We start from the raw sequence: 23,030 nt of genomic DNA on the forward strand, positions 1-23,030 counted from the left end.
CATGGTAAAAATCTGAATGGCTTGAAAAAAAATTATTTCTGTCTTCAAAGGAGCTTATTTTTATTAATCCCCTGGTTCTAACCTACTCCTGACGAAACATGATGATTTCTTTTCTATGGTATTCGTGTTCATTCAATATCTGCGATACAATGGCTCATTTTTAGACTTCTTGTGAGACTTCAAATTTTACACAGACCTTTTTCAGTATTCAAGGTTGTGGGTTTACGGCTGAATTTTCATTAATGACTGAACTTTCATTAAACGACGTACAGTTTTCCTTCTACTAATGCTGACTTGCCACGGAAGATTTTGAGTGATTTTTTATTTTCTCATTCACCGGGCTCGTGCTCGGTCATTGGTAACTTCTAAAGTGACTGAGTAATTACTGAATCGTTTTACAAATTTCCAAAAATTGAATTTTTTTATACATCTTGAAGGAAATTTTGAAAAAAATTCCAACAGTTTAAAAAAAAGTCTCCTATTTTCACCAAAGATTGCGATAAAATATCATTTCCAAAACGTCCTGATTTTTTGCTAAAATGGCCAGTCTTGTTTTTTGTCAAAAAAATGTCCAAAATTCTAGCTTTTTAGCAATTGAAAAGTCTTAATTTTTCATCCAAAATTACCAAAAGTGTAATTTTTTAATTGCTGCATTTTTTCTAAAATTATCAAATGTTTGCGTTTTAAACAGATTTTGGCGTCTTAGCAAATTGCTGAAAATTTTTACTTTTTTTTCAAAAATTAACCAAAAGCTTCGCTTTTTAATAAAATTGTCAAAACTGTTATTTTTTGCAAAAATTTCAAAAAATGTCTTTTTTCAAAAAAAAAAAATGTCAAGTCTCGCTTTTTTCCAGAATTTGCCGAAAAGCCCCTCTTTGTGTTAGAATAATTGTTATCTAAAATCTCACTTTATTTTGCCAAAAATTGGATTTTTTCCCCAGAAATTGCAAAAATTTTCTCCTCGTTGCCGAAAATTGTCAAAAAGTTTCGCTTTTTCATTCTAAAGTCTCAAAATAGTTCAACTTTGTAAAATTAAAAACCAAAACATTGCAATTTGTATCTAATGTTCTTATAATTTTTTTGTGATTTTTTTCTGCATTAAAATGTTTTGCTCGCGTTTTGTCACTTTTTTTTTATTACATTTTGGTTACTTTTTCGAGTTTTTTTTTTTGGTGACTTCGGTGAAGTTGCTATTTTTTGGAAAAAATTGTGTATGGGACCTGTATTTGTGTGGAGAACACTTTTACTGGAAGCTATTAATTAATTTTCTTGATGTGAAAAATAAATTAGTGTTTTTTTCTATCTCAAAAATTGAATTTTTCAATCCCACGTTTCAAAAATTCTGATCTCACGCTTTTCAAGTTAACAGGAATTGATTTCGTGAAGGTGGAAATGGGTGGCAAGGTTGCATTGATAAGCCATAAAAAAGTTTTCAGTTCGATTTTCAATAAAAGTTTACATTGCTCTCCAATCTGGTAAAACCCTATGATAATCGAATTGAATTGACGTTCGACGCAGGGCAATTAAATGTTATGGGATAGATTTCCGCGTGTAATTTTTTTCTCGTCTTTCATACCTTGTAGTTTCCTCTTGTACGTTCTCGTATTATTATGATGTATTTTACTTATGGCTTCGTATTTGAACACACAGTTGGTACTTCCGCATGTTAACGAACTGTATGGATTATTGTTTAGCGAAATCCGAAGCACTTTGAAATAGGTACCTACGCTTTTGAATATGTATGTTTGAAATGATGTGCTCGAAAAATAGGTCATAGGAATTCTCATTTGAGCTCATAATATCTTTCTATGTATCGACCACTTATAGGTATACCGTATATTTCTCTTGTGTTTTTAAATTATAAATTTTCGTACGATGTAGAAAATGTGGAGTTTGAAAAAGAACTTTTTGAGCAATTGAGCTGCTGATTCAACTCTCACCCTTGAGCACAATTTTGGTTCTGCTTTCTCCTCTCTCACCCCTCTCAATGAATTGTGACCACTTTCAAACTGATTCAGAGCTTCTTACGAAAATAGACAAATTCTCCAGTTAACAAAATTATGTCGATCGTATGATTCAACTAAGATGAAAATTTGATTAATTATTTAATCGTTGAAAAATCTGTTATCGATAATTTTCTTGCGCCTTTTTTGATATAAGAGAAAAGTTCAGTGTTCAGTTCACCGAAGATATCATTCATCAATGATAAACTGAATACGAGTAGGTATTAGTGAAAAGGCGATGTGGTGGCGTGATATGGTAAGTCTAGGTATATAGCCTTTGAAAGTACCCTAGCTATTTAATTTTGGTATATATTCGTACGTCTGTGCGGATAAATTACGGCTATTATTTTACTTAACGTGAAACTAAAACACGGTAACCATTTAACAAAAGTGATTGATGATTAACTTCCGAACACACTAACGATGCTACTTGCTTTTTCTCGAATTCAAAACTCACCCTCGCCCCCCGCCCCGCCCGTCTCCGGAGCTTCGTCCTAAGATGGTAATTTCTCTTGATTCGCTAACCTTGGCTATTAATTTTCGCGCAGCTGTATAAATGCCCGAATAAGAAAGTTCGTTTCAATCAAACGATGTTTACTTGATTTATTACGTTTACGAGGAATTTTACATGTACTCGTAGAAATTTTTCTCGCCGTCTGCTTTATTTTAGTATTTTTCAACTCTCAGTCTCGTTTATGCAAATTTCGTTTCTGAAAGTTTTATCTTTTAGAGAATGAATCGATTATGAACCGTCGTCGTCGTCGTCGTCGGAATGGAATATTCGTTATGAAAGGTAAAAATGTTACGAAAGTTGGAAAAGTTGACATTTTAGAGTCGTAAATATTATAATTCTGTCTTTTACGCCCTCTCGTTCTACTATCTTCGTGTTTAAAAAGTTAACGCTCGGACGACTGTGTAGGTTTTTTTTTATGCCTGTTGCCAATTTACATAATTCTTTTAAATGGTCTTTCGAGCTTTCCCTGACAATTTGCATGGCGTTAGTTGTAAATTTCGCCGAGTTTTTCCCGAGAGCGTTTTTTGTCTCGAGTGTGCAATTCAAATGAAGGAAATTATCGAGGAGTTTTTTCGACGCTGTTGATTCGCTGATTTTTGTTCCTTCTTCCTGGAATGAAAGCAATGGAGCGAAAAACGTGTCGTGGATGGAAATTGTTCCAGATTTGTTGGAATTTTCTTATTTCCTGATGTTGGATTTTTTTGGAGGGAAGTATTTCATTTGATTTTTGTTGAATTTTTACTGAATTTGTCCTCTTCATTTAGCCATGCTCCTTTGCTTAGGTACTGGTTTTATTCTGAATAAATGTATCGTAGGTAATTGGTTCACTTATTGGTAATCTATTCACGTTTTCAAAGGAGACATTTTGAGAAAATGGATTATCTGGATCTATGACGATGCTAAATCCTTTCTGTATTGAGTTTTGCTTATGCTGTTTACAAATATTTATTTCAGAATGGGTCACAAAAAAAAAATGTTGAAGAATTTTGACCAAATTCAGTAGGGACTTTCATTTTGAGTTGGAAGTCACTAAAAGAAAATTTCAGCCCCAAAGGTGTCCTTATTGGAGGGAAAATATGAATCTCAAAGAAGGACCATTTTCGAAAAAAGTCGTTTTCTCATCCTAGTCCCCCCCACTTGTTTTAGAAAACATTTTCGGTTTTGAAATATAATACTTAAGATTCTGCGTCGAACTGCTGGCCACCAATTTTTGAGTTTTATGGAGCAGTTAAAAATTTACAAATCGCTTATTTTTGAGTTATATTTTGAATTTTGAAAATACGTATTTTTTCTCAAATATTACACATTAATCCTGCCAAAACATCTAAAGATATTATTTTTGACCCCCGTGAAATATTTTGCAGTGCAGTGGTGCCAGTTTTTTGTTCGTTGTTGCCAATTTCAAAAAATTGAAGAAAATGTGATATCCAAGTTATTATGTGTATTTTACTATTTTTCTCGATTTTTTTTTTTTTTTGAATTAGCACCACTGCGTTCCAAAATGTTTCCCTAGTTTCAAAGATGATATCTTTCCAAGTTTTGGCATAATTGATACGAAATATTATGTAATTGAAATTGAAAATGAAAAATTTTCAAAACACACGAATTAAATTAAAAATAAGAGATTTGAAAATTTTCAACCGTTCACGATCAATAAAACCCTAAAATTTTAAAGGGGTCTTGGGATTTTCATGAAAATGATCTAGTTCAACGCAGAACTTCAAATTCTACGTTTTGGACTTCGGAAATTTTTCCCAAAATGGGTTAGGGAGGGACTATAGTGAAGCAACCACGATTTTTTAATGAATATTCTCTCTGGGAATACTTATCTCCTTCCTAGGAGTACCTTCAGAGCTGAAATTTTTTCTATACGTGATTGTCATTTTGAAATAAAGGTCCCTACTAAATTAGGTTAAAGTCCTCCGAATTTTTTCGTGATCCATCTCTTCGCCAATAACCATGTTGTAAATTGACGCCCCTAATTTTTAATTCAATTTTCACCATCATCATCTCTTAACATTATCTCGCGATCTGTACATCTGTCCAGGTTCAATTAAGTGATCTGCATTTTCTACTAGGGCAAGAAAATGCTCCTCGTCGATATTCTGATGATTCATATTTTATCTTTTCTCTTCAAAACTACCTATAATTCGAAAGTTTTCATTTAAAATGAAATCAGGTATCTTAATTGGATATAGCATCTCTTTCTTCATCAGAATCTGACATTCTGACGATGAATAAGAAATTTAAAAAACACAAAAAACAATTTTTCAATTTTAAAATCACCCTCTGAGCAGTTATATTGAAAATGTAAACTTCCTGTATGGTTTAATAAAACATTTAATGACCACTGTTTTCTTCTCAGATTGAAAACTTTCAAAATGAAATCATAATCAAAGATGGTTCTTTGAAGTTGAACAAATAGAGATAAGTTTTCCAACCTCTTTTTAAATTGACTAAAATGAACTTATTGTCTTGAAAAAATTATACCCTCAACTTCCACATTGTTGCAGTTTGTTGCAGAAATTTGTAGTTAAAAAACAAATCATGAAATGCAGGGAGACTTTTGAAACACCCTGTTTTCAAATGTAAAAATGTTCATTAATTCCAAGAAGGAAAAAAGATTATCATTCCATCACAAAAATACGGCGGTTTCGCGTTTTAAAAAAAATTTAATCGAAATCGCAATCAAATAAAAAATAAAACTGCGAAATTTTTTCAAAAAAAAAAAGGCATATAAGACAACCGTTACCTTGGAACCCTTTCATTAACTCTCCTACTTCCTCTTCTTTCATCGCTGCAGCGCTTCGGATAAGCTCGTCGTTTTCAACCATAATTAAGCACTTCTATTATTTGTTGTTCCCAATTCATACTCGTAATTTAACTATAATTAACCTCTAAAGCGAACGACTGAAAAAACAGAACAAAAAAAAAGGGTAGAAATTTATTGATTACTCGTTTAAACGTAAACTAAAAATGCAAATTAGTCGAATGAAAAAAATCTATGTGTTCGGCGAGATTGCGAAATGAAAAAAAGAGAAAAGCACGAAATTAGAAAAAAAGAAAAGTCGAGCAACAAGTATTGTACAGGGATATTCTTATTTATTCGTAATTTTCATCTGTTTAACGCGTTTATACTTGGTATATTTATGAGAAAAATTGCGAAATGAAAATTGTACGTCTGAAGCAAAAACTGGCGACAATGGCACAAAAGGTCGCGCAATACCCGATGAAAAAAATGCACGATATGATACCGTATTAAAAGTTAAATTTATATTCCTGCTCAAGAGTACGAATTTTTCTTTCAAAAAAGCCAAGAGAGGGCAAACGTACCTAAATGGAAATATGATGAAATTTTCTCGTAGGTTTGTATTGCGGCGCCAAAAAGGAGGGAAAAATTGACTTTTAAAAGTCGCAAAAGCGTGGGTGTTTTATTGAAAATCTATTCTTTGGTGTTTATTAATACAGAGAAAAATACAACAGGGAGGGTAAGTAGTTTTTCGTGTGTGAGAGAGATCGGCACCAACGTCTGTGTTTTTCCGGATTACGAATATAAAGTTTTTCCAACGAGAGTTTTTTTTTACGACTCGAATCGTATTTTTCCACCGACAGACGAGTGTTTTTCTCCGTTTTCATATTTAATATGAATTTTTTTTCGCGGTTTTGGCATTTCGTTTGCGGAATTCCAGGTGTTATCGCGTATGGTTTTGTGCCACTCGAGTATTCGAGGTATTTTAGGTATTTCGGTGGAATTCGCGCGTTTTATAGGCATTTTTTTTTCTCATTCGGTTGAAAAACCACGTCGAACTTGAAGAGAGCAAAATGTGTATTTTTGACGAAGGAAAAACATTGAGTAAAGTTTACGAAAGTTTGGTCTTGAAAAATATTATATAGTTGCTTGTCAATGTAATCAACTCGATTGTGCTTTATGAAATAATATTAATTTTTAATCGAATTAATTAACAATTTGTTCGTATTGTTTTTAGGTGTTGATTATATGCACCCGGACTTGAAATTTAATTATGTAAGTATTTTTTCACGTAATAAAATTTCGTAAATTTAAGTCACACAGCGATAGCAGAAATTGGTCGAGGCGATTTGGCCAGCGTTAAAAAAAGAGAAACTGCAATGAAAGCGGAGGCGGCGGCCAAGGCACTTTGAATTTATTTCTTTTGATGAGATTTTCGTTTGTACGCGAAAGCGAACGGTATACAGAAAAGGCGGGGGAGAGAAAAAAAAAACTACGCCGAGTTCTTTTGAAAACTAATTCCATTAAGTTGATATGGTTTGTTAGGTACCTACTTGTTGTGGATACGGCGCTAGAATGAAAGAAAAATTGAGCGAATTCGTTTACGTTAGTTGATGAACGTTTTTATTATATCAGCTATTTGTAAGAAATATAATTTAGCGGCGCGGTGAATAAAAGAGAAAAAATTCAATTGCGCCGAATCTCTCGACGAATTTTTAAAAAATGGCTCAATTAACGTTTGAACGGCGAGAGAGGTTCCTATAGAGGCCGAAGAAGAGATTTTTTTCTTTTTTAATTGATGCGAAAATAATTCTACTCGAAGAATTAATTTTAAAAATGTACCTTAAAATAAAATGTTTTTACCAAAACGAAATGCCGTGAGGAAAATAATGAAAGCTGTTGGGGTGAATTTCGTAAGAAAAAAAATAACCGAATTGGATACCTTATTGTAGAGGTTTTTAAAGCAGCGAATATTGTTCTCGAATTGTTATTTTTGAATGGATATCGTCTCGTGTATCCGTTTAGAAAGAAAGCAGAATACTGAGAAAATTTCATTTTTAATTTTCCTTCGGCTTGAATCATTGAATTGAAAACGAAACGGATTTATATTATTTTTGTTGTAATGTGGGACAGATGTTATAAATAGAGATGTGCGCCACATAACAAGGAAAATCGGTTCTTTGGATGTTACATGTCGTAATTCCCACTCCTCATCAGATATACGTGTAGTATCTGAAATAAGTAAATATTCACTATCCCTCTCATCTTCACCCATTGAGGATTTTCAGAACTAGTGATTGACTATTTACTTGCTCAATTATAATGCATATGTAATACATTTTAGATTTATAGACATCCCATTAATGAAGCAAAAGCAAAAAGAAATCATTTTCACGTTTTGATCTCTCTGACCTTTCTGATCCAAAACTTGAAAATTTTTGCGAGGTGATCAGAAAATGATTTTGACTGTACAAAGGTCACTTGCAAGTGGTTTATCTGCCTCAAAAATTTTGAAAACAGAGAAAAAACGGACTGAAGTATCATAACTTTAAATCATCGATGTGTTTTTTTGTTTCAAAGTTGGCAAAATCACCAAAAATCAGTGAGAAATTGCCAAAAAATTGCCTAAAAAAAAATGAAAAGATTTGAAAAGAATCAGTAGAAAATATTAGTAGGTAGAAAATTGGTTTTAAAATCAATTGGAAAAAAATCATCGAGATAAATGACTGAAAAATAACATTTAGGGGATGTCAAGTTATTGAGAAATCAGTGATAATCACAATTTTTTGGTCAGAAAAATTCATTAATTTGACAAATTTTTTCTGTTTTGAAAAATCTGAGGCATGTTAACTACTCTCAAATGGGTCATATGAAATCAAAATTATTTTTTGATGTTCAACTCACAAGAATTGCAAGGTTATAGAATCAAAAAAGTCATCGAAATCAAAATTTACACATAAAGGATCTTTTTTTTATTCTTTAAAAAATTGTCTGTTTATCTTACAAGCATCGTTTTCGATGCAATAATGTTGTTTGTTCAACTCAGTCCAGTAACCTGGGGTCTTATGATTGCTGGATTGTTGGTCCTGTATGCTAACCAGTAACCAGCAACGAATGACGCGTAGAAAATATTAATTCCAATTCACCAGACCAGTTGTAACTAGTGCAGTGTACAAGTATACTTGGTGCTCTCTTCAGATGGAATCATTCGCTTTTCTCGCATCGAGCAGTCAGACTTCGTTTTCTTTGTAAGTTTCCAAGTAGAATCGTCTCTTTGCTACGTCTGCAGAATTCACGTTTTGAAAAACGTAGGTATTGATCCGGCTTCATTGTATCTATACTAAAGATCCACATCGCCCGAGGAACTTTACCATCATCTCATCTAATGTTACGTTAGAGGAAATTTGGAAATTCACTTGACATTGTTGCACAAATGCTTCTTAAGTTATAGTGCAAATCCGTCTGCTGCTAACCTAGTTAGGTCTCCTATTGACATTATTGAAACGAAATTTTCTTAACAAGAATTTAAAAATCATATTTAGCTGTCTCTTCGTTTCTAAAATTTCATCTTTTGAATTTCAAATCATTAAAATATCATGAACATACAATAAAACAATAACAAAGTCCTTTTTCCTCCAAATAAACAACTTTGAAAAGGATATAAATTAAAATTCAGTTTAAACATCGTTTCCCTAAATTTTACATGCTATCATTTAGGTGAAACTTTCAAACCATATAAAGAGTTTACAAACTTACAAACTTTCGTTTTTCGAAAATCACCGTTTACATCAACTCCTTCTGGTATCTCCATGAATACTTCTCTTTCCAACTTACCATTCAAAAATGCCGTTTTTACATCAATTTGATTAATTTCCAAATCAAATTTATTAGCTACTTACCAACAAAAGAAATCTAACATCACTCATCCTAGCGACAGGTGAGCATGTTTCAATCACATCATATGTATTACAATCTGCATATCCAAGAACAACAAATTTTTCGCGCTCAGCCTCGCTCATTTTGTCGAACTGTTCATCGTAGTGTTCATCTACGTTTCCGTCTGTTGGCGATCGTACCGGTGATGTCAGCGGAGTAATGTTCAAAGGAGTTGGTTCAAGTTCATTGGGCTTTTCTTCGGTTATGCCATTGGGCTGAATTGATACCGTATTTTCTTCCATTGTGATATCTGTCGATTCACTCGTGGTTGCATTATCTTCCAATATAGTTGTATTTGGAATGTCTTGTACGTTTTGATCGTTATTTTCGTTGGTATTCGACGATATGTTCGGGAGCGGTTGATTTTCGATCGATTGAGTGTAGGTAGGTTCAAGTTCTGTCGAGCTATCTTCTTGTACAGCTGTACCTACTTGAAATCCGCTCGATAGATTGTTGGATAGATTCGCTCGGTGGTTTTTCGACGGTTACCATACCTATCTATTATCAGTGGCACTGCGGGGTCACTGTTGTAGTTTTGGCACTGAAGTTTTGGGATTATCACCTTAACTTCTTCCTTTTTAGCAAAGACCCATTTGTTGGGAGAGATCCGCATTCAGTCGTATTATTTGCTGATTTGTATGCTCTATAATGTTGTTAATTATATCGAGGGTCAAAAATTTTTCAAAAATTTCACACAGATCTGTGGTTCTTGCAAAATCTGTGTGAGCAAGAACAAATTTATGATTATTTATATAGATTTGAAAACATGAAAGCTATTCAAATCATCTAGTTATTCAATAAATAATTTCATTTTTTAGAAGTGATATGAAATTTTGAACCATGCTGTATGTTGGGGTATTATACAACCCTACCTGGTCTTTAGACTTGCAAAACATTGTAAGCTCTGCTCAAGGCATGAACTGCTTCACATCATCTCTAAATTCTTCTCTCAACTTCGAGGATAGTCAAATTAGTCATACACTTCGAACTTTGATTTTCATGAAAAATATGTATCTACATTATTATTTTTGAAAAATCAATCGCAGAACGATTTTTATGAAGGCCAAGTATGTAAACCTTGAATGAAGTCAAAATAGATGACTTTTTAGAATGCTAGTTTTTCACAAAATATGTTTTGGATATGATCCGTCCTAGGAAAAAAAACGTTAAAAAACTTAGGTAGGTACCTATCTAACAACGCATTATCGATTCAAAATTCAATTTTCTGCATCTTTGGCTTTTATTATTTTTCCAATTCAACACTTTATTTTGCTTCTTCACGCATAATGGGTCTCACCCTTAAGAATGAAACAAAGTGTTTTATCACAAGTATGATGAATTCCAAAGTTGTGGAAAATTAAATTTTCTATTGATGGTTACTTTTAGTTTTTCTTGTAGGATGTTTTATTGTTCAAATATTCGCGAAACACTGAAAATTTTCAAATTTGTCAATTGTTGGTCTCATTCAGGATTTGCCCAGTTTTCCTCTGATTAGAAGTTAGCAAAAAATCGTCTTGGAAAAATGAAAGAAGAAACAGCCTGATTCCTCTCTTTTGCAGAACTCATACCAAAAAACATCATCTTTAGTTCAAACATGAATTTGTTTTTCTGGTATTGTCCTCAGCCCCTCTTTGAAATGTTTTTTTTCTCGAAATAAAATGTAGCTTACTTATTAACCTTATCATTTTTTTTACTTGAAAAAACATCGATTTCATCATCATCACTATGCTAATGCTTTCTCTACACCAATATTACTAACCTTGCAAAGCAAACAACTCTTCTTTAAGTATTTTGACTTCGAATTTCATTACTTATTCAACCTTCACATTAGAAGTCAAGATGCCTTCAAATCTTGAATAATGTTTGAATATTTGAAAGCATTTTTATCAAAAAAATGTGTACGTTACTTTATTTCTGAAAAAACATTGTCTATTTGTTTGGTAAACAAAATAAAGCTTTAAAAAACAAGCATCGTCGTTAATTCGTCAATACTAGATTTCTTTCCAATGTTAATCCTCTGCCATATTTATGTACTTTGCCATCATTCAACATTCAATTCGAACAAAAATCATTTCATCATTAAATTTGCGCGTTATTGATTTTATATTCAATCACTCGGTCAATTCGTTGGTATTTTTTTAATAATTGTGAAAAAAAAGTGTCGATTGATTGACACAGCTAAAGTAGGAAAAATGTCATTTTTCTTGACGCATCGTCAAAAAAGGGCCGAAGCAGCGATCGTATATGTGAAAAACATTCAATTACAATCCTAATGAAGCAATAAAGCGAAAGCTCGCAAAAACTACGTCATGACGACGTTGTTCTTTATTGAATTTATTTACTTTTACACACACACACTGTTGCTTGGATATATACGCACATTTTCCACATATACCTTCATATACCTACTATGTAAAGGTTTAGCTTTTTGGTAGATTTTGCCTACACTGAGAGAACAAGTTGTCCGAGCAGCGAATGTACGAGGTGAAAAATTTTGTATTTATTTTAAAATTAACGCCGCAGCTCAGGCAATCGAAGGCCATCGGAGAGAAGAAACCCGCCTAAATCAAATCTATCTGCGAAAAGTTTTTCTCTCTGGTTCACCCGTAGACCGTGAAATTGAGGCAGAGTGTGAGAAAAAGACGTTCGTCGTACACTTGTAAAGTTTATCTCGGAATAGAATGCCGCATGTATGGCGTATCATTATTTGTTCTACTCCTACGTGTATTTCGGCGAATTTAAATTACCTCTTGGAGAAAAATTCGCGACGAAGGATGGTCTCCGGGGAATTGGCGCGAAAGGTTGGTTTTACAATTTTAGGTCGAGCTGGTGGAAAAAAAAACCGAAAGAACAAAACCTACACAGTATTAGTGCCTTGGGATGAAGAAAGTCTACGGGATGATGTTTCAATGCGACAGCCTAAAGATTTTAATTAATTCGTTGCTTCGTGTTCGTCGTCGTGTCTGATCAAAAGGAAAAAATTCGTCTGCAGGATGTTTTGGGCTGAGTAATTTATAGGGAAATGAACTTCGAGGGAGATGCCAATTTTGTTTGCTAGAAATAGAAGTTTTCAAAAAAATTAGTGGATGGTTATTATACATACATTGATTGATTTGTGAGCTCAAATATTCAATTCTGACTAGTTGGTCAAGTTCAGAATTCCCTTTCATATTGACGGAAGCGGCGAAGATAGAAAGTAATTATCGACTACCATAAGAGAAGTAATAAGAAAAGATGTATACAAGTCAACATCTGAACGTCTCAAATCGTTATGTTTATTTATTTAGATTACCAAAATAATATTTAAATATTATTTACATCGTACCTATCAACAGTAACCATCTATTTCTAATGCTTATCCTATTTTTTTGTTTTTTTTTTTTTTCATCAAACATGATGCAAAAAATTTTCTATTATCGATGGTTCCAAAATCTCATTAAATTCAAATATCAACCATGTCCAAAATTTTCAATTTCAAACGTCAATTCATCCACGTTTTCAGGAGCTCCAACATGTTCTATAGAAGTCCAATCTAAAACTCAAATCTTCTTATCATCAACACATTAAAATTAGGTAGGTATGTAAACTTCAATCATATCCAAAACAGAAAAAAATATTTCTGTAAACAATAAAAAATATGAATTAATAAAAACATCATTGAGATTACCGGACATTTTCCCGAATCCACTTCCCCGAAAGACATTTTCCCGAATGATAAAATCCCGATTTCTGTATTCCCGAATCCATTTACCCGAATGCCGTGTACCCGAACCAGTAACCCGAACGTCCAAAATCCCGAATGTCCATATCCCGAATGCCTATATCCCGAACGCCTACATCCCAAATGCCTCAGTGTAAACTAGGCACCTCTCCCCTTTTCAAATAGTTGACTGGGTTAAAATTCATACTTACGGTTAGACGAGTAGGTAGGTAGGTACCTACAAATTCAAAATGATCTTACAAACTCCTTTCAATATTTCTTTCCTCGGTTTGCAAATTAAACTTTTCGAGATTTTTCTCCTCTTCATCTCCATTTCTTTTAACTTTTGCTTCAAGATTTATACTTTCAACATAATTTGACTCCATTATTCAAAGATGGAAAGTATAAGACGTTCATGGCAGCTTATGATGTGTCAGGAATCACTCACAAATAAATATCTCAACGATTTACTTTGTATAGCGGCAAACAAATGAACACTAGTCAAGCCGATTTCACGATTGATTCTCAATAACAATATTTCTCTTTCGAAGCAGGACTGAAAATGTCACCAAACTCTTCTAATTCTTTGAATCTTTGGTCAGCTTCTTCTTCGATTTTGGATAATGAACTCGATGTTTTTGAACGTTCAAGTTTCGGAGAGCTGGCTGATTTTGGTTTATCAACTTTCAAACTTGCATTGCCAGCTTTGGAGATTTTCGATTTTGGTGTAGATTTAGGAGTTTTGCTTCACGGAGTTCTCGATGGACTTGTTAGTGTGCGTAGCACACTATTAGTTTCGGTCTGAAAGTGGAAAAATTCTTTGGAACGAATGTTCTCTAAGATGGATGGACCGATTTTTTTGAAATTTTTGTAGGTAGGTGTGGTTTAATGTGAGGCATGGAACGCCGTAATTATAATTGCAATTACTCAATTAGCTTCTTGAGTAATTGTAATTAATTACGAAAATTTGTACCAAAAAAAGAATAAAAAGGGGAAAAGGGCCATATCAAAAGGAACGCCGACAAAAGCAAAGCCGACCTCAGTTAAATTTCAAAATTTATGTAACGCCACAGGGGTTCTAAAATCTTTTCTATTGTTCAATTTTCGAATTTATTTTTCAAAATTGAACAAAGGAAAAGATTTTATCAAAAGTGAAGCCGACCCCCTGTGGTGTTATATTTACTATGTATCAAAAGGGAAGCCGACATCCGTTTTAAAACATAACACAGCAGGTGTCCTAAAATATTCTTATCTACAGTGTTATCTTTCCCTTTGTTCAATTTAAAACATTTCTCTATTGTTCAATTTTGAGAAAGGTTTTTAGAACACCTGCAGGTGTTTCATTTACACACATTCAGTACCTAGACACCGCAAGCAGGTGGTTACCCTTTCGGAATCAAAACCCACCAGTCATTTGTGATTTTGCTGTGCTCCCAAGAGGTTCTCTCAGTACCGTAGTGCTTTTGGAGTCGCATATGCTTTCAACTCAGGAGCTTTCAGAATAGCATAGTGTACTTATTCAGAATCGCTTTGTGCTGTTTTTTCTAAATCGTGTGGTGCTTTTTTTCAAATTCATGTTGTGCTTTTTTTCAAATTTGCGTTGTGCTTTTTTTCATATTTGCGTTGTGCTTTTTTTTCAAATTCGCGTTGTGCTTTTTTTTTGAAACTCAGTTCTTTTTTTTCAAAGTCGCGTTGTGCTTTTTTTTTGAAACTCAGTTGTTCTTTTTTTTCAAAGTCGCGTTGTGCTTTTTTATGCTTTTTTCCCGAAATCGTGTTGTGCTTTTTTTTTTACCTACTGAAATCGCGTCGTGCTTTTTTTTTGTAATCACGTTGTGCTTTTTTTGCTTTTTTACCGAAATGGCGCTGTGCTTTTTCCCCCAAAATCGCGTTGTGCTTTTTTTGTTTTTTTCGAAATCGCATTTTGCTTTTTTTCTGTAGTCACGTTGTGATTTTTTTTCGAAATCGCGTTGTGCTTTATTTTGCTTTTTTACCAAAATTGCGTTGTGCTTTTTTCCCCAAAATCTCGTTGTGCTTTATTTTGCTTTTTTCGAAATCACATTGTGATTTTTTTCGAAATCACGTTGTGCTTTTTTTTGAAGTTGCGTGGTGCTTTTCTCCGAAATCGCGTTGTGCTTTTTTTCAAATTCACATTGTGCTTTTTTTTCCAAATTTGCGTTCTTTTTTTTTTGAAATCGCGTTTTAATTTCGAATTTGCGCTGTGCTTTTTTTCAAATTCGCAATGTGTTTTTTTTTCCAAAATCGTGTTAAGTGCTTATTTTTTCGAAATTACGTTTTTATTTTCAAAATAGTTTGTTTTTTTTTTTTAAATTGCGCTGTGTGCCCTTTTTTAAAAAATCTTATTGTGCTTCTTTTTTCAAAATCGTGTTGTGCTTTGTTTGGAAGTTGTGTTTTTTAAAAAATTGGATTGTGCTTTCAAAATCAAAACTGTGTTGTACTTTTGAAATCCCAATTGCGTTTTTTCAAAACCGCGTTGTGCTTTGTTTTTCAAATTCGCGTTGTGCTTTCAAAATCAAAATTGCGTTGTTCTTTTCGAAATTGGGTTTTACTTTTGTAACAAAATAAGCGAAGCACACTGTTGCAGCTGCGCTTAGCGCAGCTGTCTAGTTTTTTATTCTTTTTGGCCATCTTGGTCAAGGTTTCTTTGTTGTTTTTATTAGCGTTTGGAGATACCATCCTTTTGACAACACCAATCGCAGCGTTGCAAGATATCTTTCTAAATTGCAACAATAATGCGTTCTAGAATCATATGCGCAGTAGATTTTTATATACCCTCTTTGGTGGGGTTCTTTGCCATATTGACATAAAATCTCTCAATACTTGCACCACAGAGGTTTCCTCTTGATACTCTCTAAATTTGAAACAGTCAATTTCACTGCTTAGCAGTCACGACATTTTGCCTTTTTAAAGCAGTAGTTTTTTTTACTGCAAAACAGTGAAAAATTACTGAATTGGTCAGTAAAAAATCATTTTGACTGACCAATTCAGTAATTTTTCACTGTTTTGCAGTAAAAAAAACTACTGCTTTAAAAAGGCAAAATGTCGTGACTGCTAAGCAGTGAAATTTGACTGCTTTAAATTTAGAGAGTACTATCAACATTAGTGGCACTATGAATGAAATCTCCGGATCTTTCCTACTGGTAATAGACGCACCATGAAGGAAACCTTTGGATACTACCCAACGCTTCGCACAGTACGTTGATATTTTTACTCTCCTAAATTCACCATAAAGAAAATACATATTACACAGATGTTGACAGATAACATATTTTCACATTTTTCATCGGTATTTGCGTGAATAGTGATCTGGACAAATAATTTAGAAGTTTGATCAAGGAAAAACTGAAAAGCGAATAGTTGTGCCATTTTTCTCGCTTGCTTGTTTTTTCAAAAGTAAAAATTTGAATTGAAAATCAGAAAAAAACCAGCATAAAATTGATTGATTAGGTATAAATAAATTCTTCATTAAATAAATCATTTTCAACTTCATTTTGCTTGTTTTATTTTATTTTCTGAAAATGACAAAAATTGACCAGAGAATGTTACATTTATTAATGTGTTACTCAAGTATGTAAAACATAAACATATAGTAACATTACAAAAAGGACTAGGTATTACAAGAGCAAATTTGTGAACACCGGATCGATCAATTTTCTGCTGGTTTTTTTCATTTTTAATTCAAATTTTTACTTTTGAAAAAACAAAGAAACGTGAAAAATAGCGCAAACTATTCGCTTTTCAGTTTTTCTACAATCAAACTTTCTAAATTATTTGTCTAGATAACTATTAAGCTATATTCTCTAAATTTGAAACAGTCAATTTCACTGCTTAGCAGTCACGACATTTTGCTTTTTTAAAGCAGTAGTTTTTTTTACTGCAAAACAGTGAAAAATTACTGAATTGGTCAGTAAAAAATCATTTTGACTGACCAATTCAGTAATTTTTCACTGTTTTGCAGTAAAAAAAAACTACTGCTTTAAAAAAGCAAAATGTCGTGACTGCTAAGCAGTGAAATTGACTGTTTCAAATTTAGAGAGTAGGTGCCCTAAAAGGGAGAATTTTTGAAAAAGTTATGATTTTTTTTAGGTACTTGTTAGTTGAATACAGATACGAAGTATCTGGAAAAATTTAATTACGTAAGCAAAAAAAGAGTAAATAAAAGAGATAGAGAAGACAAAATTACGCATGAATATTTGTGACGCAGCCAGCGATACCATACCATATGTCGGCAAAAATTTTTTTCGTTTTATTGTGGTTTCTGGTAGTGTTTTTCTTCCTCTTTTCAATGGTGCAAACGGATTTTCAAAATATTAAAATCTGACAAATTTGCAAAATTTCAAAGTTGCGTATTTTTTGAAATTCAAAAACCAAAATTCTGAGAAAAACGTGTTTAAAAGTTTGGGTTATTTTTGTAACATTTTTAATTTTTTTTTTTTTTTTTTTTTTGATTTTCTTCATCTTTTAATGGTTTTACATCATATTTTTTTTTTTTTTTTTGACATTTTTTTATGAAAAGCACTTTTGTAAAACCGGTTTTTCACCACTAAAACGACGTGTTTGAGATCGGTGGGTACACCCATTCCAAAGTATAGGCTTCATAGTATATGAATCGACAAAAAAAATTTTTTGATATTTTCTGACTTTTTCCATGAAAACGCGATTATCGCAAAAAAAAGTTTTCCGACATATGGTATGGTATCGCTGGCTGCGTCACATTTATAAAAAATACCAATAAGGTACAACAATAACAAAAATGTTTTTCAAAAAAAAATTTAATAACAAGAAAAAGAAAATTGGTAGCCCTAATAGGCACAAAAGATGGCGGAAACAACGACTTCGTACGAACCTGACACTTCAGGAATACGCTGTAGAAAAATCGCGATAACGCAGAAAAACAGTACACAGAAGTACAATAATTATCCAAATTCGAATAGCGAAAGTAAATTACACAAAATTGCAAAATTGAATACCCGAAATTCGCTAAACAATTACGCAAATAAGGCAAACAAAAATGAAGAGGACATGACAGAAGTAAAATATAATATCAAGTTCCATAATATTATTTGAGATCCTCCCAGGTAGACCAATTCCGACACGTAATTACATTTATAAATTACATTTGAAGTTTCAAGCCAATGGTTCCGTCGCTGATGCGCCGCGAAATGGTAGAAGAACGACTGTGTGAACACAGGAGAACAAGCAGCTTGTTGCTCAGGCTGTTATTGAACAACCTGATCGTTCTGCGATACGTACATCACAGCTATTTGATTTTTCTGACCGTTCTTATCGTAGAATGTTGAATGAATTGAAATATCGCGTCTATCGTCCACATTTGTTACAAGCTTTACACCCAGGAGACCATGCTCAGCGCGTGGCTTACTGTGAGTGGTACCTTATTATGAAAGAAGCTAATGAAAAATCAAATAGCTGTGATGTACGTATCGCAGAACGATCAGGTTGTTCAATAACAGCCTGAGCAACAAGCTGCTTGTTCTCCTGTGTTCGCACAGTCGTTCTTCTACCACTTCGCGGCGCATCAGCGACGGAACCATTGGCTTGAAACTTCAAATGTAATTTATAAATGTAATTACGTGTCGGAATTGGTCTGCCTGGGAAACGTTCTTGAAATTCATCAGTTATCGTCTTCATATCGGCGTGCAAACGGTAATAATTTGTCACCAAAAATGTTTTTTCTTGCTGAGAAAACCTATGGCGAGGTTGCGCCATTTCTAAGTTTTTTTTACGAAAAATGAGACGAAAAATAAAGCAATAACCTCTCGCATGCACGTCTGAAGTGACACTGAACACTATCGAGGTCATTTGCCCCATCACCATGGCAACGCACCCACCAACACCAACGCAGTAGAAAATTACGAGCGCGCGCGCGTAATTTTTCGATAGCGAATACTAACTTATGCCGACCCCTGTATGTTTCCGTAATCAAGCAAACACTGGAACACAGTGTAGCTGAGATTCGCCACCACCTAGTAGGTTTGTCTGTGCAGCTGATGAAAGTTTGTACACATATCTATGTACTTGTTCTATCTCTGAGTGTGTCATCCACTTCTAGACTATTGAGGTTAGCTCTAGTATAGTAAGGTCTTCTAAATATGTGCCTAAGATCGGGTGGTACGCTACTTGTGCAGCTGCGTCAGGAGAGAAATTTTTGTGGATTTGCCATTCAATTGGACTTTGGAGTCATGCTACAAGTCAGTAACTTCCACATACCTTTCCTACTTTAATCCATTTCCTTGTTTATATCTACTGATGCTACTGTTGTTGGGAGCGCCCCTTCAGCGGATTTAGCTGCTGCTTATTTCAGGACAACCTAGCTAAAACGACGTGTCACTATCATGTTCTGTGTTGTGATCTGGTTCTGGCAAGGAGGCAAATGTCTCCAAGTAAAGTTACAATTCCAGAAACTTCCGAGACTGATTTGCCTTCTACGCTTATGATCAGTGATTCAACCCCTGTATATGTTCAAATGTTCTTTGGATAGCTTTTCTCTACTCATCACGGTAATCTGCGTTTTTTCGTTCACTAACATCATCACAACCCAGGTATTGAGCCACCATAGACGTCCTTTTTTTGGCGCATAATTCACCTCTTCACACAATGGATAATGTTTCGGTCTCATGTCGTATTGTGAGACCTTCATTGTTGTCTCAGTCATAAAATCCTTTCTCACCCTCATTCACGCATGGCCAGTCCGTATTTCCTCAAGCTGAGATTTAAATGTGATGATGTACCTATGTTAATTGTTAAGAGCTTTGACTATATAGATATACTACGTATATGGACTGCTAACCCTTATCAAAGTGTAAAATGTAAACATAAAAGTCCACGCAACAAAAACCAGGGTTTCAGTCGAAGATTACGTGCAATTGTATGCGAGGATGACGCGAGGTGACGCGCGCATCCAAGGTTCCGTACTGTGAGAGCCAATGAGCAGCGTTTTCAGGCAACGAACACCGTTTTTCGTTGAGTGGACTTTTGAAAATCTGCTTACATGATTTCTCCATATAACCAACGTTAAATTGATAAGAATCAGCAGTCCATATACGTAGTATATCTATATAGTCAATGGTTAAGAGGGTGCTCTACGTTTGTTTGTTTACTTTTTAGCATAACCGCGGGCAGAGATTAGACAATTTTCAAACGCATTTTTTTATTAGTTGGAGATAATGAATGTGAATAATTATGAATGAAAACGTTTATTACTGTATTGAAACAACATAATAAAACTTTGAAACAAGCTAAACGATTAAAATATAATGAATTCAGACGATTCTCTATATTCGAGCATTTCGAGCATTCATTGTCAGTCATCACAGCATAATTCTGAAACTACTGAACAGAATTAGATGAAATTTGAATATGTTGTGCAGAAATGAATTCCCGGCAACTTGACGTTGCCCTTTTTTTGATTAATTTTGTTAAATCAAAGTTATAGCCATTTGAAATTTTCAAATGGCAATATCTCGAAAAATACAAAGAAATTTGAAAAAAGGGCAACGTCAACCTCTCTGGACCATTTTTATGCACAATATATCCAAATTTCATCAAATTCGGTTCAGTAGTTTCAGAATTATGCTGTGATGACTGACAATGAATGCTCGAATATAGAGAATTGCCTGAATTCATTAAATATTTTAATCGTTTAGCTTGTTTCAAAGTTTTATTATGTTGTTTCAATACAGTAACAACGTTTTCACTCATAATTATTCACTTTCATTATCTCCAACTAATAAAAAAATGCGTTTGAAAAATGTCTAATCTCTGCCCGCGGGTATGCTAAAAAGTGAACAAACAAAACGTAGAGCACCCTCTTAACACTTGGTTAGCCATGCTGTACTAGTGATTGCGGTGATTTGGATGTAAGCTCTTATAATGTGGCAGTCTGGGAAACCAATGTGATAACGTCCGCCATCTTCATGGTGACATCTTGCCCGCAGAGCTTCATTTTATGCTCTTTTGCCTCAGGCTGTTTTAGATTACCAACACTGTTGACCTTTCGCTGCAAAATATTATAGAAAGTTTTTGGATAGGTATTTTGTAATTTTTTTTTTTTGAAATTTCGAATAATTTCTTGTTCTGTCCTCCCAATAACAACTGAAAATTAGTGGTGTACAACAACCGGATAATCGGAATGAAATCGGAATATGTCATCCGGTTACTGCTTTAACCGATTAACCGGATGATAACCGGATTCGCCGAATCCATTGTTTTTTTTTTACTGTTTCTGTGACTTTTCCAACGCAGAGATTTTAATTTCAAAAAAAAGTCACAGAAAAAGAAAAAAAACAATGGATTTGGAGAATCATGTTGACAACCGGTTATCCGGTGGCAGAAGTAGGGAAACATCCGAGTTTCCGATTACCGGTTGTTGTACATCAGCTGGAAAAAATACATATTTTGAAGAATACTTCAAACATTTATTTTGATTCGTTTTCAGTTTTATTAGCCTAACATTATGAAAGGGCCAAGAAAACGTTTTTTCATTTTAATGGCGCGAAATAGTAGAATTTATGAAAAGAAAATGTTCGTCAGATGAACAAGTTTCTTGGATTTTCCATTGATTCTTCTAGCAGGAGATCGCTTATTCTATCTGACACCGTATAAATTAACACCTTATGTTTTCTTAATTACATTATACTGCTACATACTCGTATTTTAGGCTAAATCAAAAACCATTTCCCCTAGTGACTTATTCGAGTATGAATGAGTTTTCATCACAATTTCGTCATCCATGATTATTGAAAACACAATTTCTAGAACTTGAATCACTTCTGCGGTTATCTCCTCATCGTTCTCCTTTTTCAATTTTTCTCTCAGCTTCTCATAACTTCAATATCAATGGTGTTTTCTTCAGTCATCATTGAAACAACTAATCTCTTTTCCATGTTTGGTGTTTCAAATGCTCGTATTCAAAAGAGTATCGAGTACACTTCTGGCACTTCTAGGGTATTTGTATGTGTTGATTTCTTTTTCCGCCAGGAAGACTTATCAGGCAAAACGGCTCCCAGCATCTTACATGCATTTATTTGTGTTACAGCGATTAAAATTTCAAAATGTTTTTTCCATTTCAGTTGTTTTATTTGTACATCAATCTCGAGCTCGAGAAGGGAGGTAAAAAGGTTGAAATTATCATCTCGTATTTTTGGGGTTATTCCACACTCCACGTCCTCGGTGTATTCTTCCGCTGGTTTCCCTGGAATAGTTCAGTTCACTTTGTACAATTGAAAAGCAGTCATGATCAATAGAATAACGAAAAAATTCACAGGATTTTTCGTACGAATTTTAAGTTGGAAGTCTCCTGCAAAAATTTTTTCGTCTGGAGGTGTTCCTGAAGAGAAGATATGAATTATGAAAGAAGAGAAATTTTACACAAAATTGTGGTTTTTTCGCTTGAACTCCTACACAAACTGTTTTTAGAAAAATTGCCCAATCCGAAAAAAGTACTTATTTGAGATTCTGCGGTGACCTAGGGCAGTGCCGTTATAATACATACAAGACTAGACCACTGTTAGGGTTCTACTGAGAGATTGAAAACGTTGCTAGTCCTTTTATTTTTTTGGTAAATTCGTATTTTGGAAATATTTTCTTCTCGAATAATGTGCATCAATTGTGTCGAAACATCGAAAGGAATCATTTTCTAAAACTTGAGGAATATTTTGGAATGTAATAGTGCCAATTTTTTGGTCACTGTTGCCAACTTTAAAAATTAAGAAAAATGGTCAAAAACTGAAAAAAGTGGCACCACTGTATTCCAAAATAGTCTTTCAGTTTCAGAATTGATATTTTTTCAAGGTTTTAGAATGCCTAATTTATGAATCGCATTCGAGAAAAAAGATGTTCAAAACACGAATTCATCCAACAATAAACGATTTGTAAATCTTCTATGGCTCAGTGGAACCCTAAAAGGGTATTGGATTTTAATACGTAACAATGGCGTAGGTCGACGAAGAATCTCAAATATGTACCATCTTTTAGAGCTAGACTGTATTTCCCAAAACGATTGTGTAGAGGCTAGAGCGAAAAACCACGATCTTTTTTCGTAAATATTTATTCTTTGAGGACCATATCTCTCTTCCAAAAACACCTCCTTTG

The 23,030-nt window shown here is 33.8% G+C and overlaps 1 protein-coding gene across 1 annotated transcript in view; it reads left to right on the forward strand.

The window, feature by feature from the left end:
• The window catches only part of amon (amontillado), a 152,431-nt gene that overhangs the window by 69,189 nt on the left and 60,212 nt on the right, over positions 1–23,030 (forward strand). Inside the window, exon 4 of the mRNA XM_065362714.1 lies at positions 6,504–6,541. Within this exon, the coding sequence (XP_065218786.1) occupies positions 6,504–6,541 (38 nt within the window). The remainder of the gene's footprint in view (positions 1–6,503; positions 6,542–23,030) is intronic.

Source organism: Planococcus citri, chromosome 4, assembly GCF_950023065.1.
Source record: "Planococcus citri chromosome 4, ihPlaCitr1.1, whole genome shotgun sequence".
NCBI classification, from domain to species: domain Eukaryota; kingdom Metazoa; phylum Arthropoda; class Insecta; order Hemiptera; family Pseudococcidae; genus Planococcus; species Planococcus citri.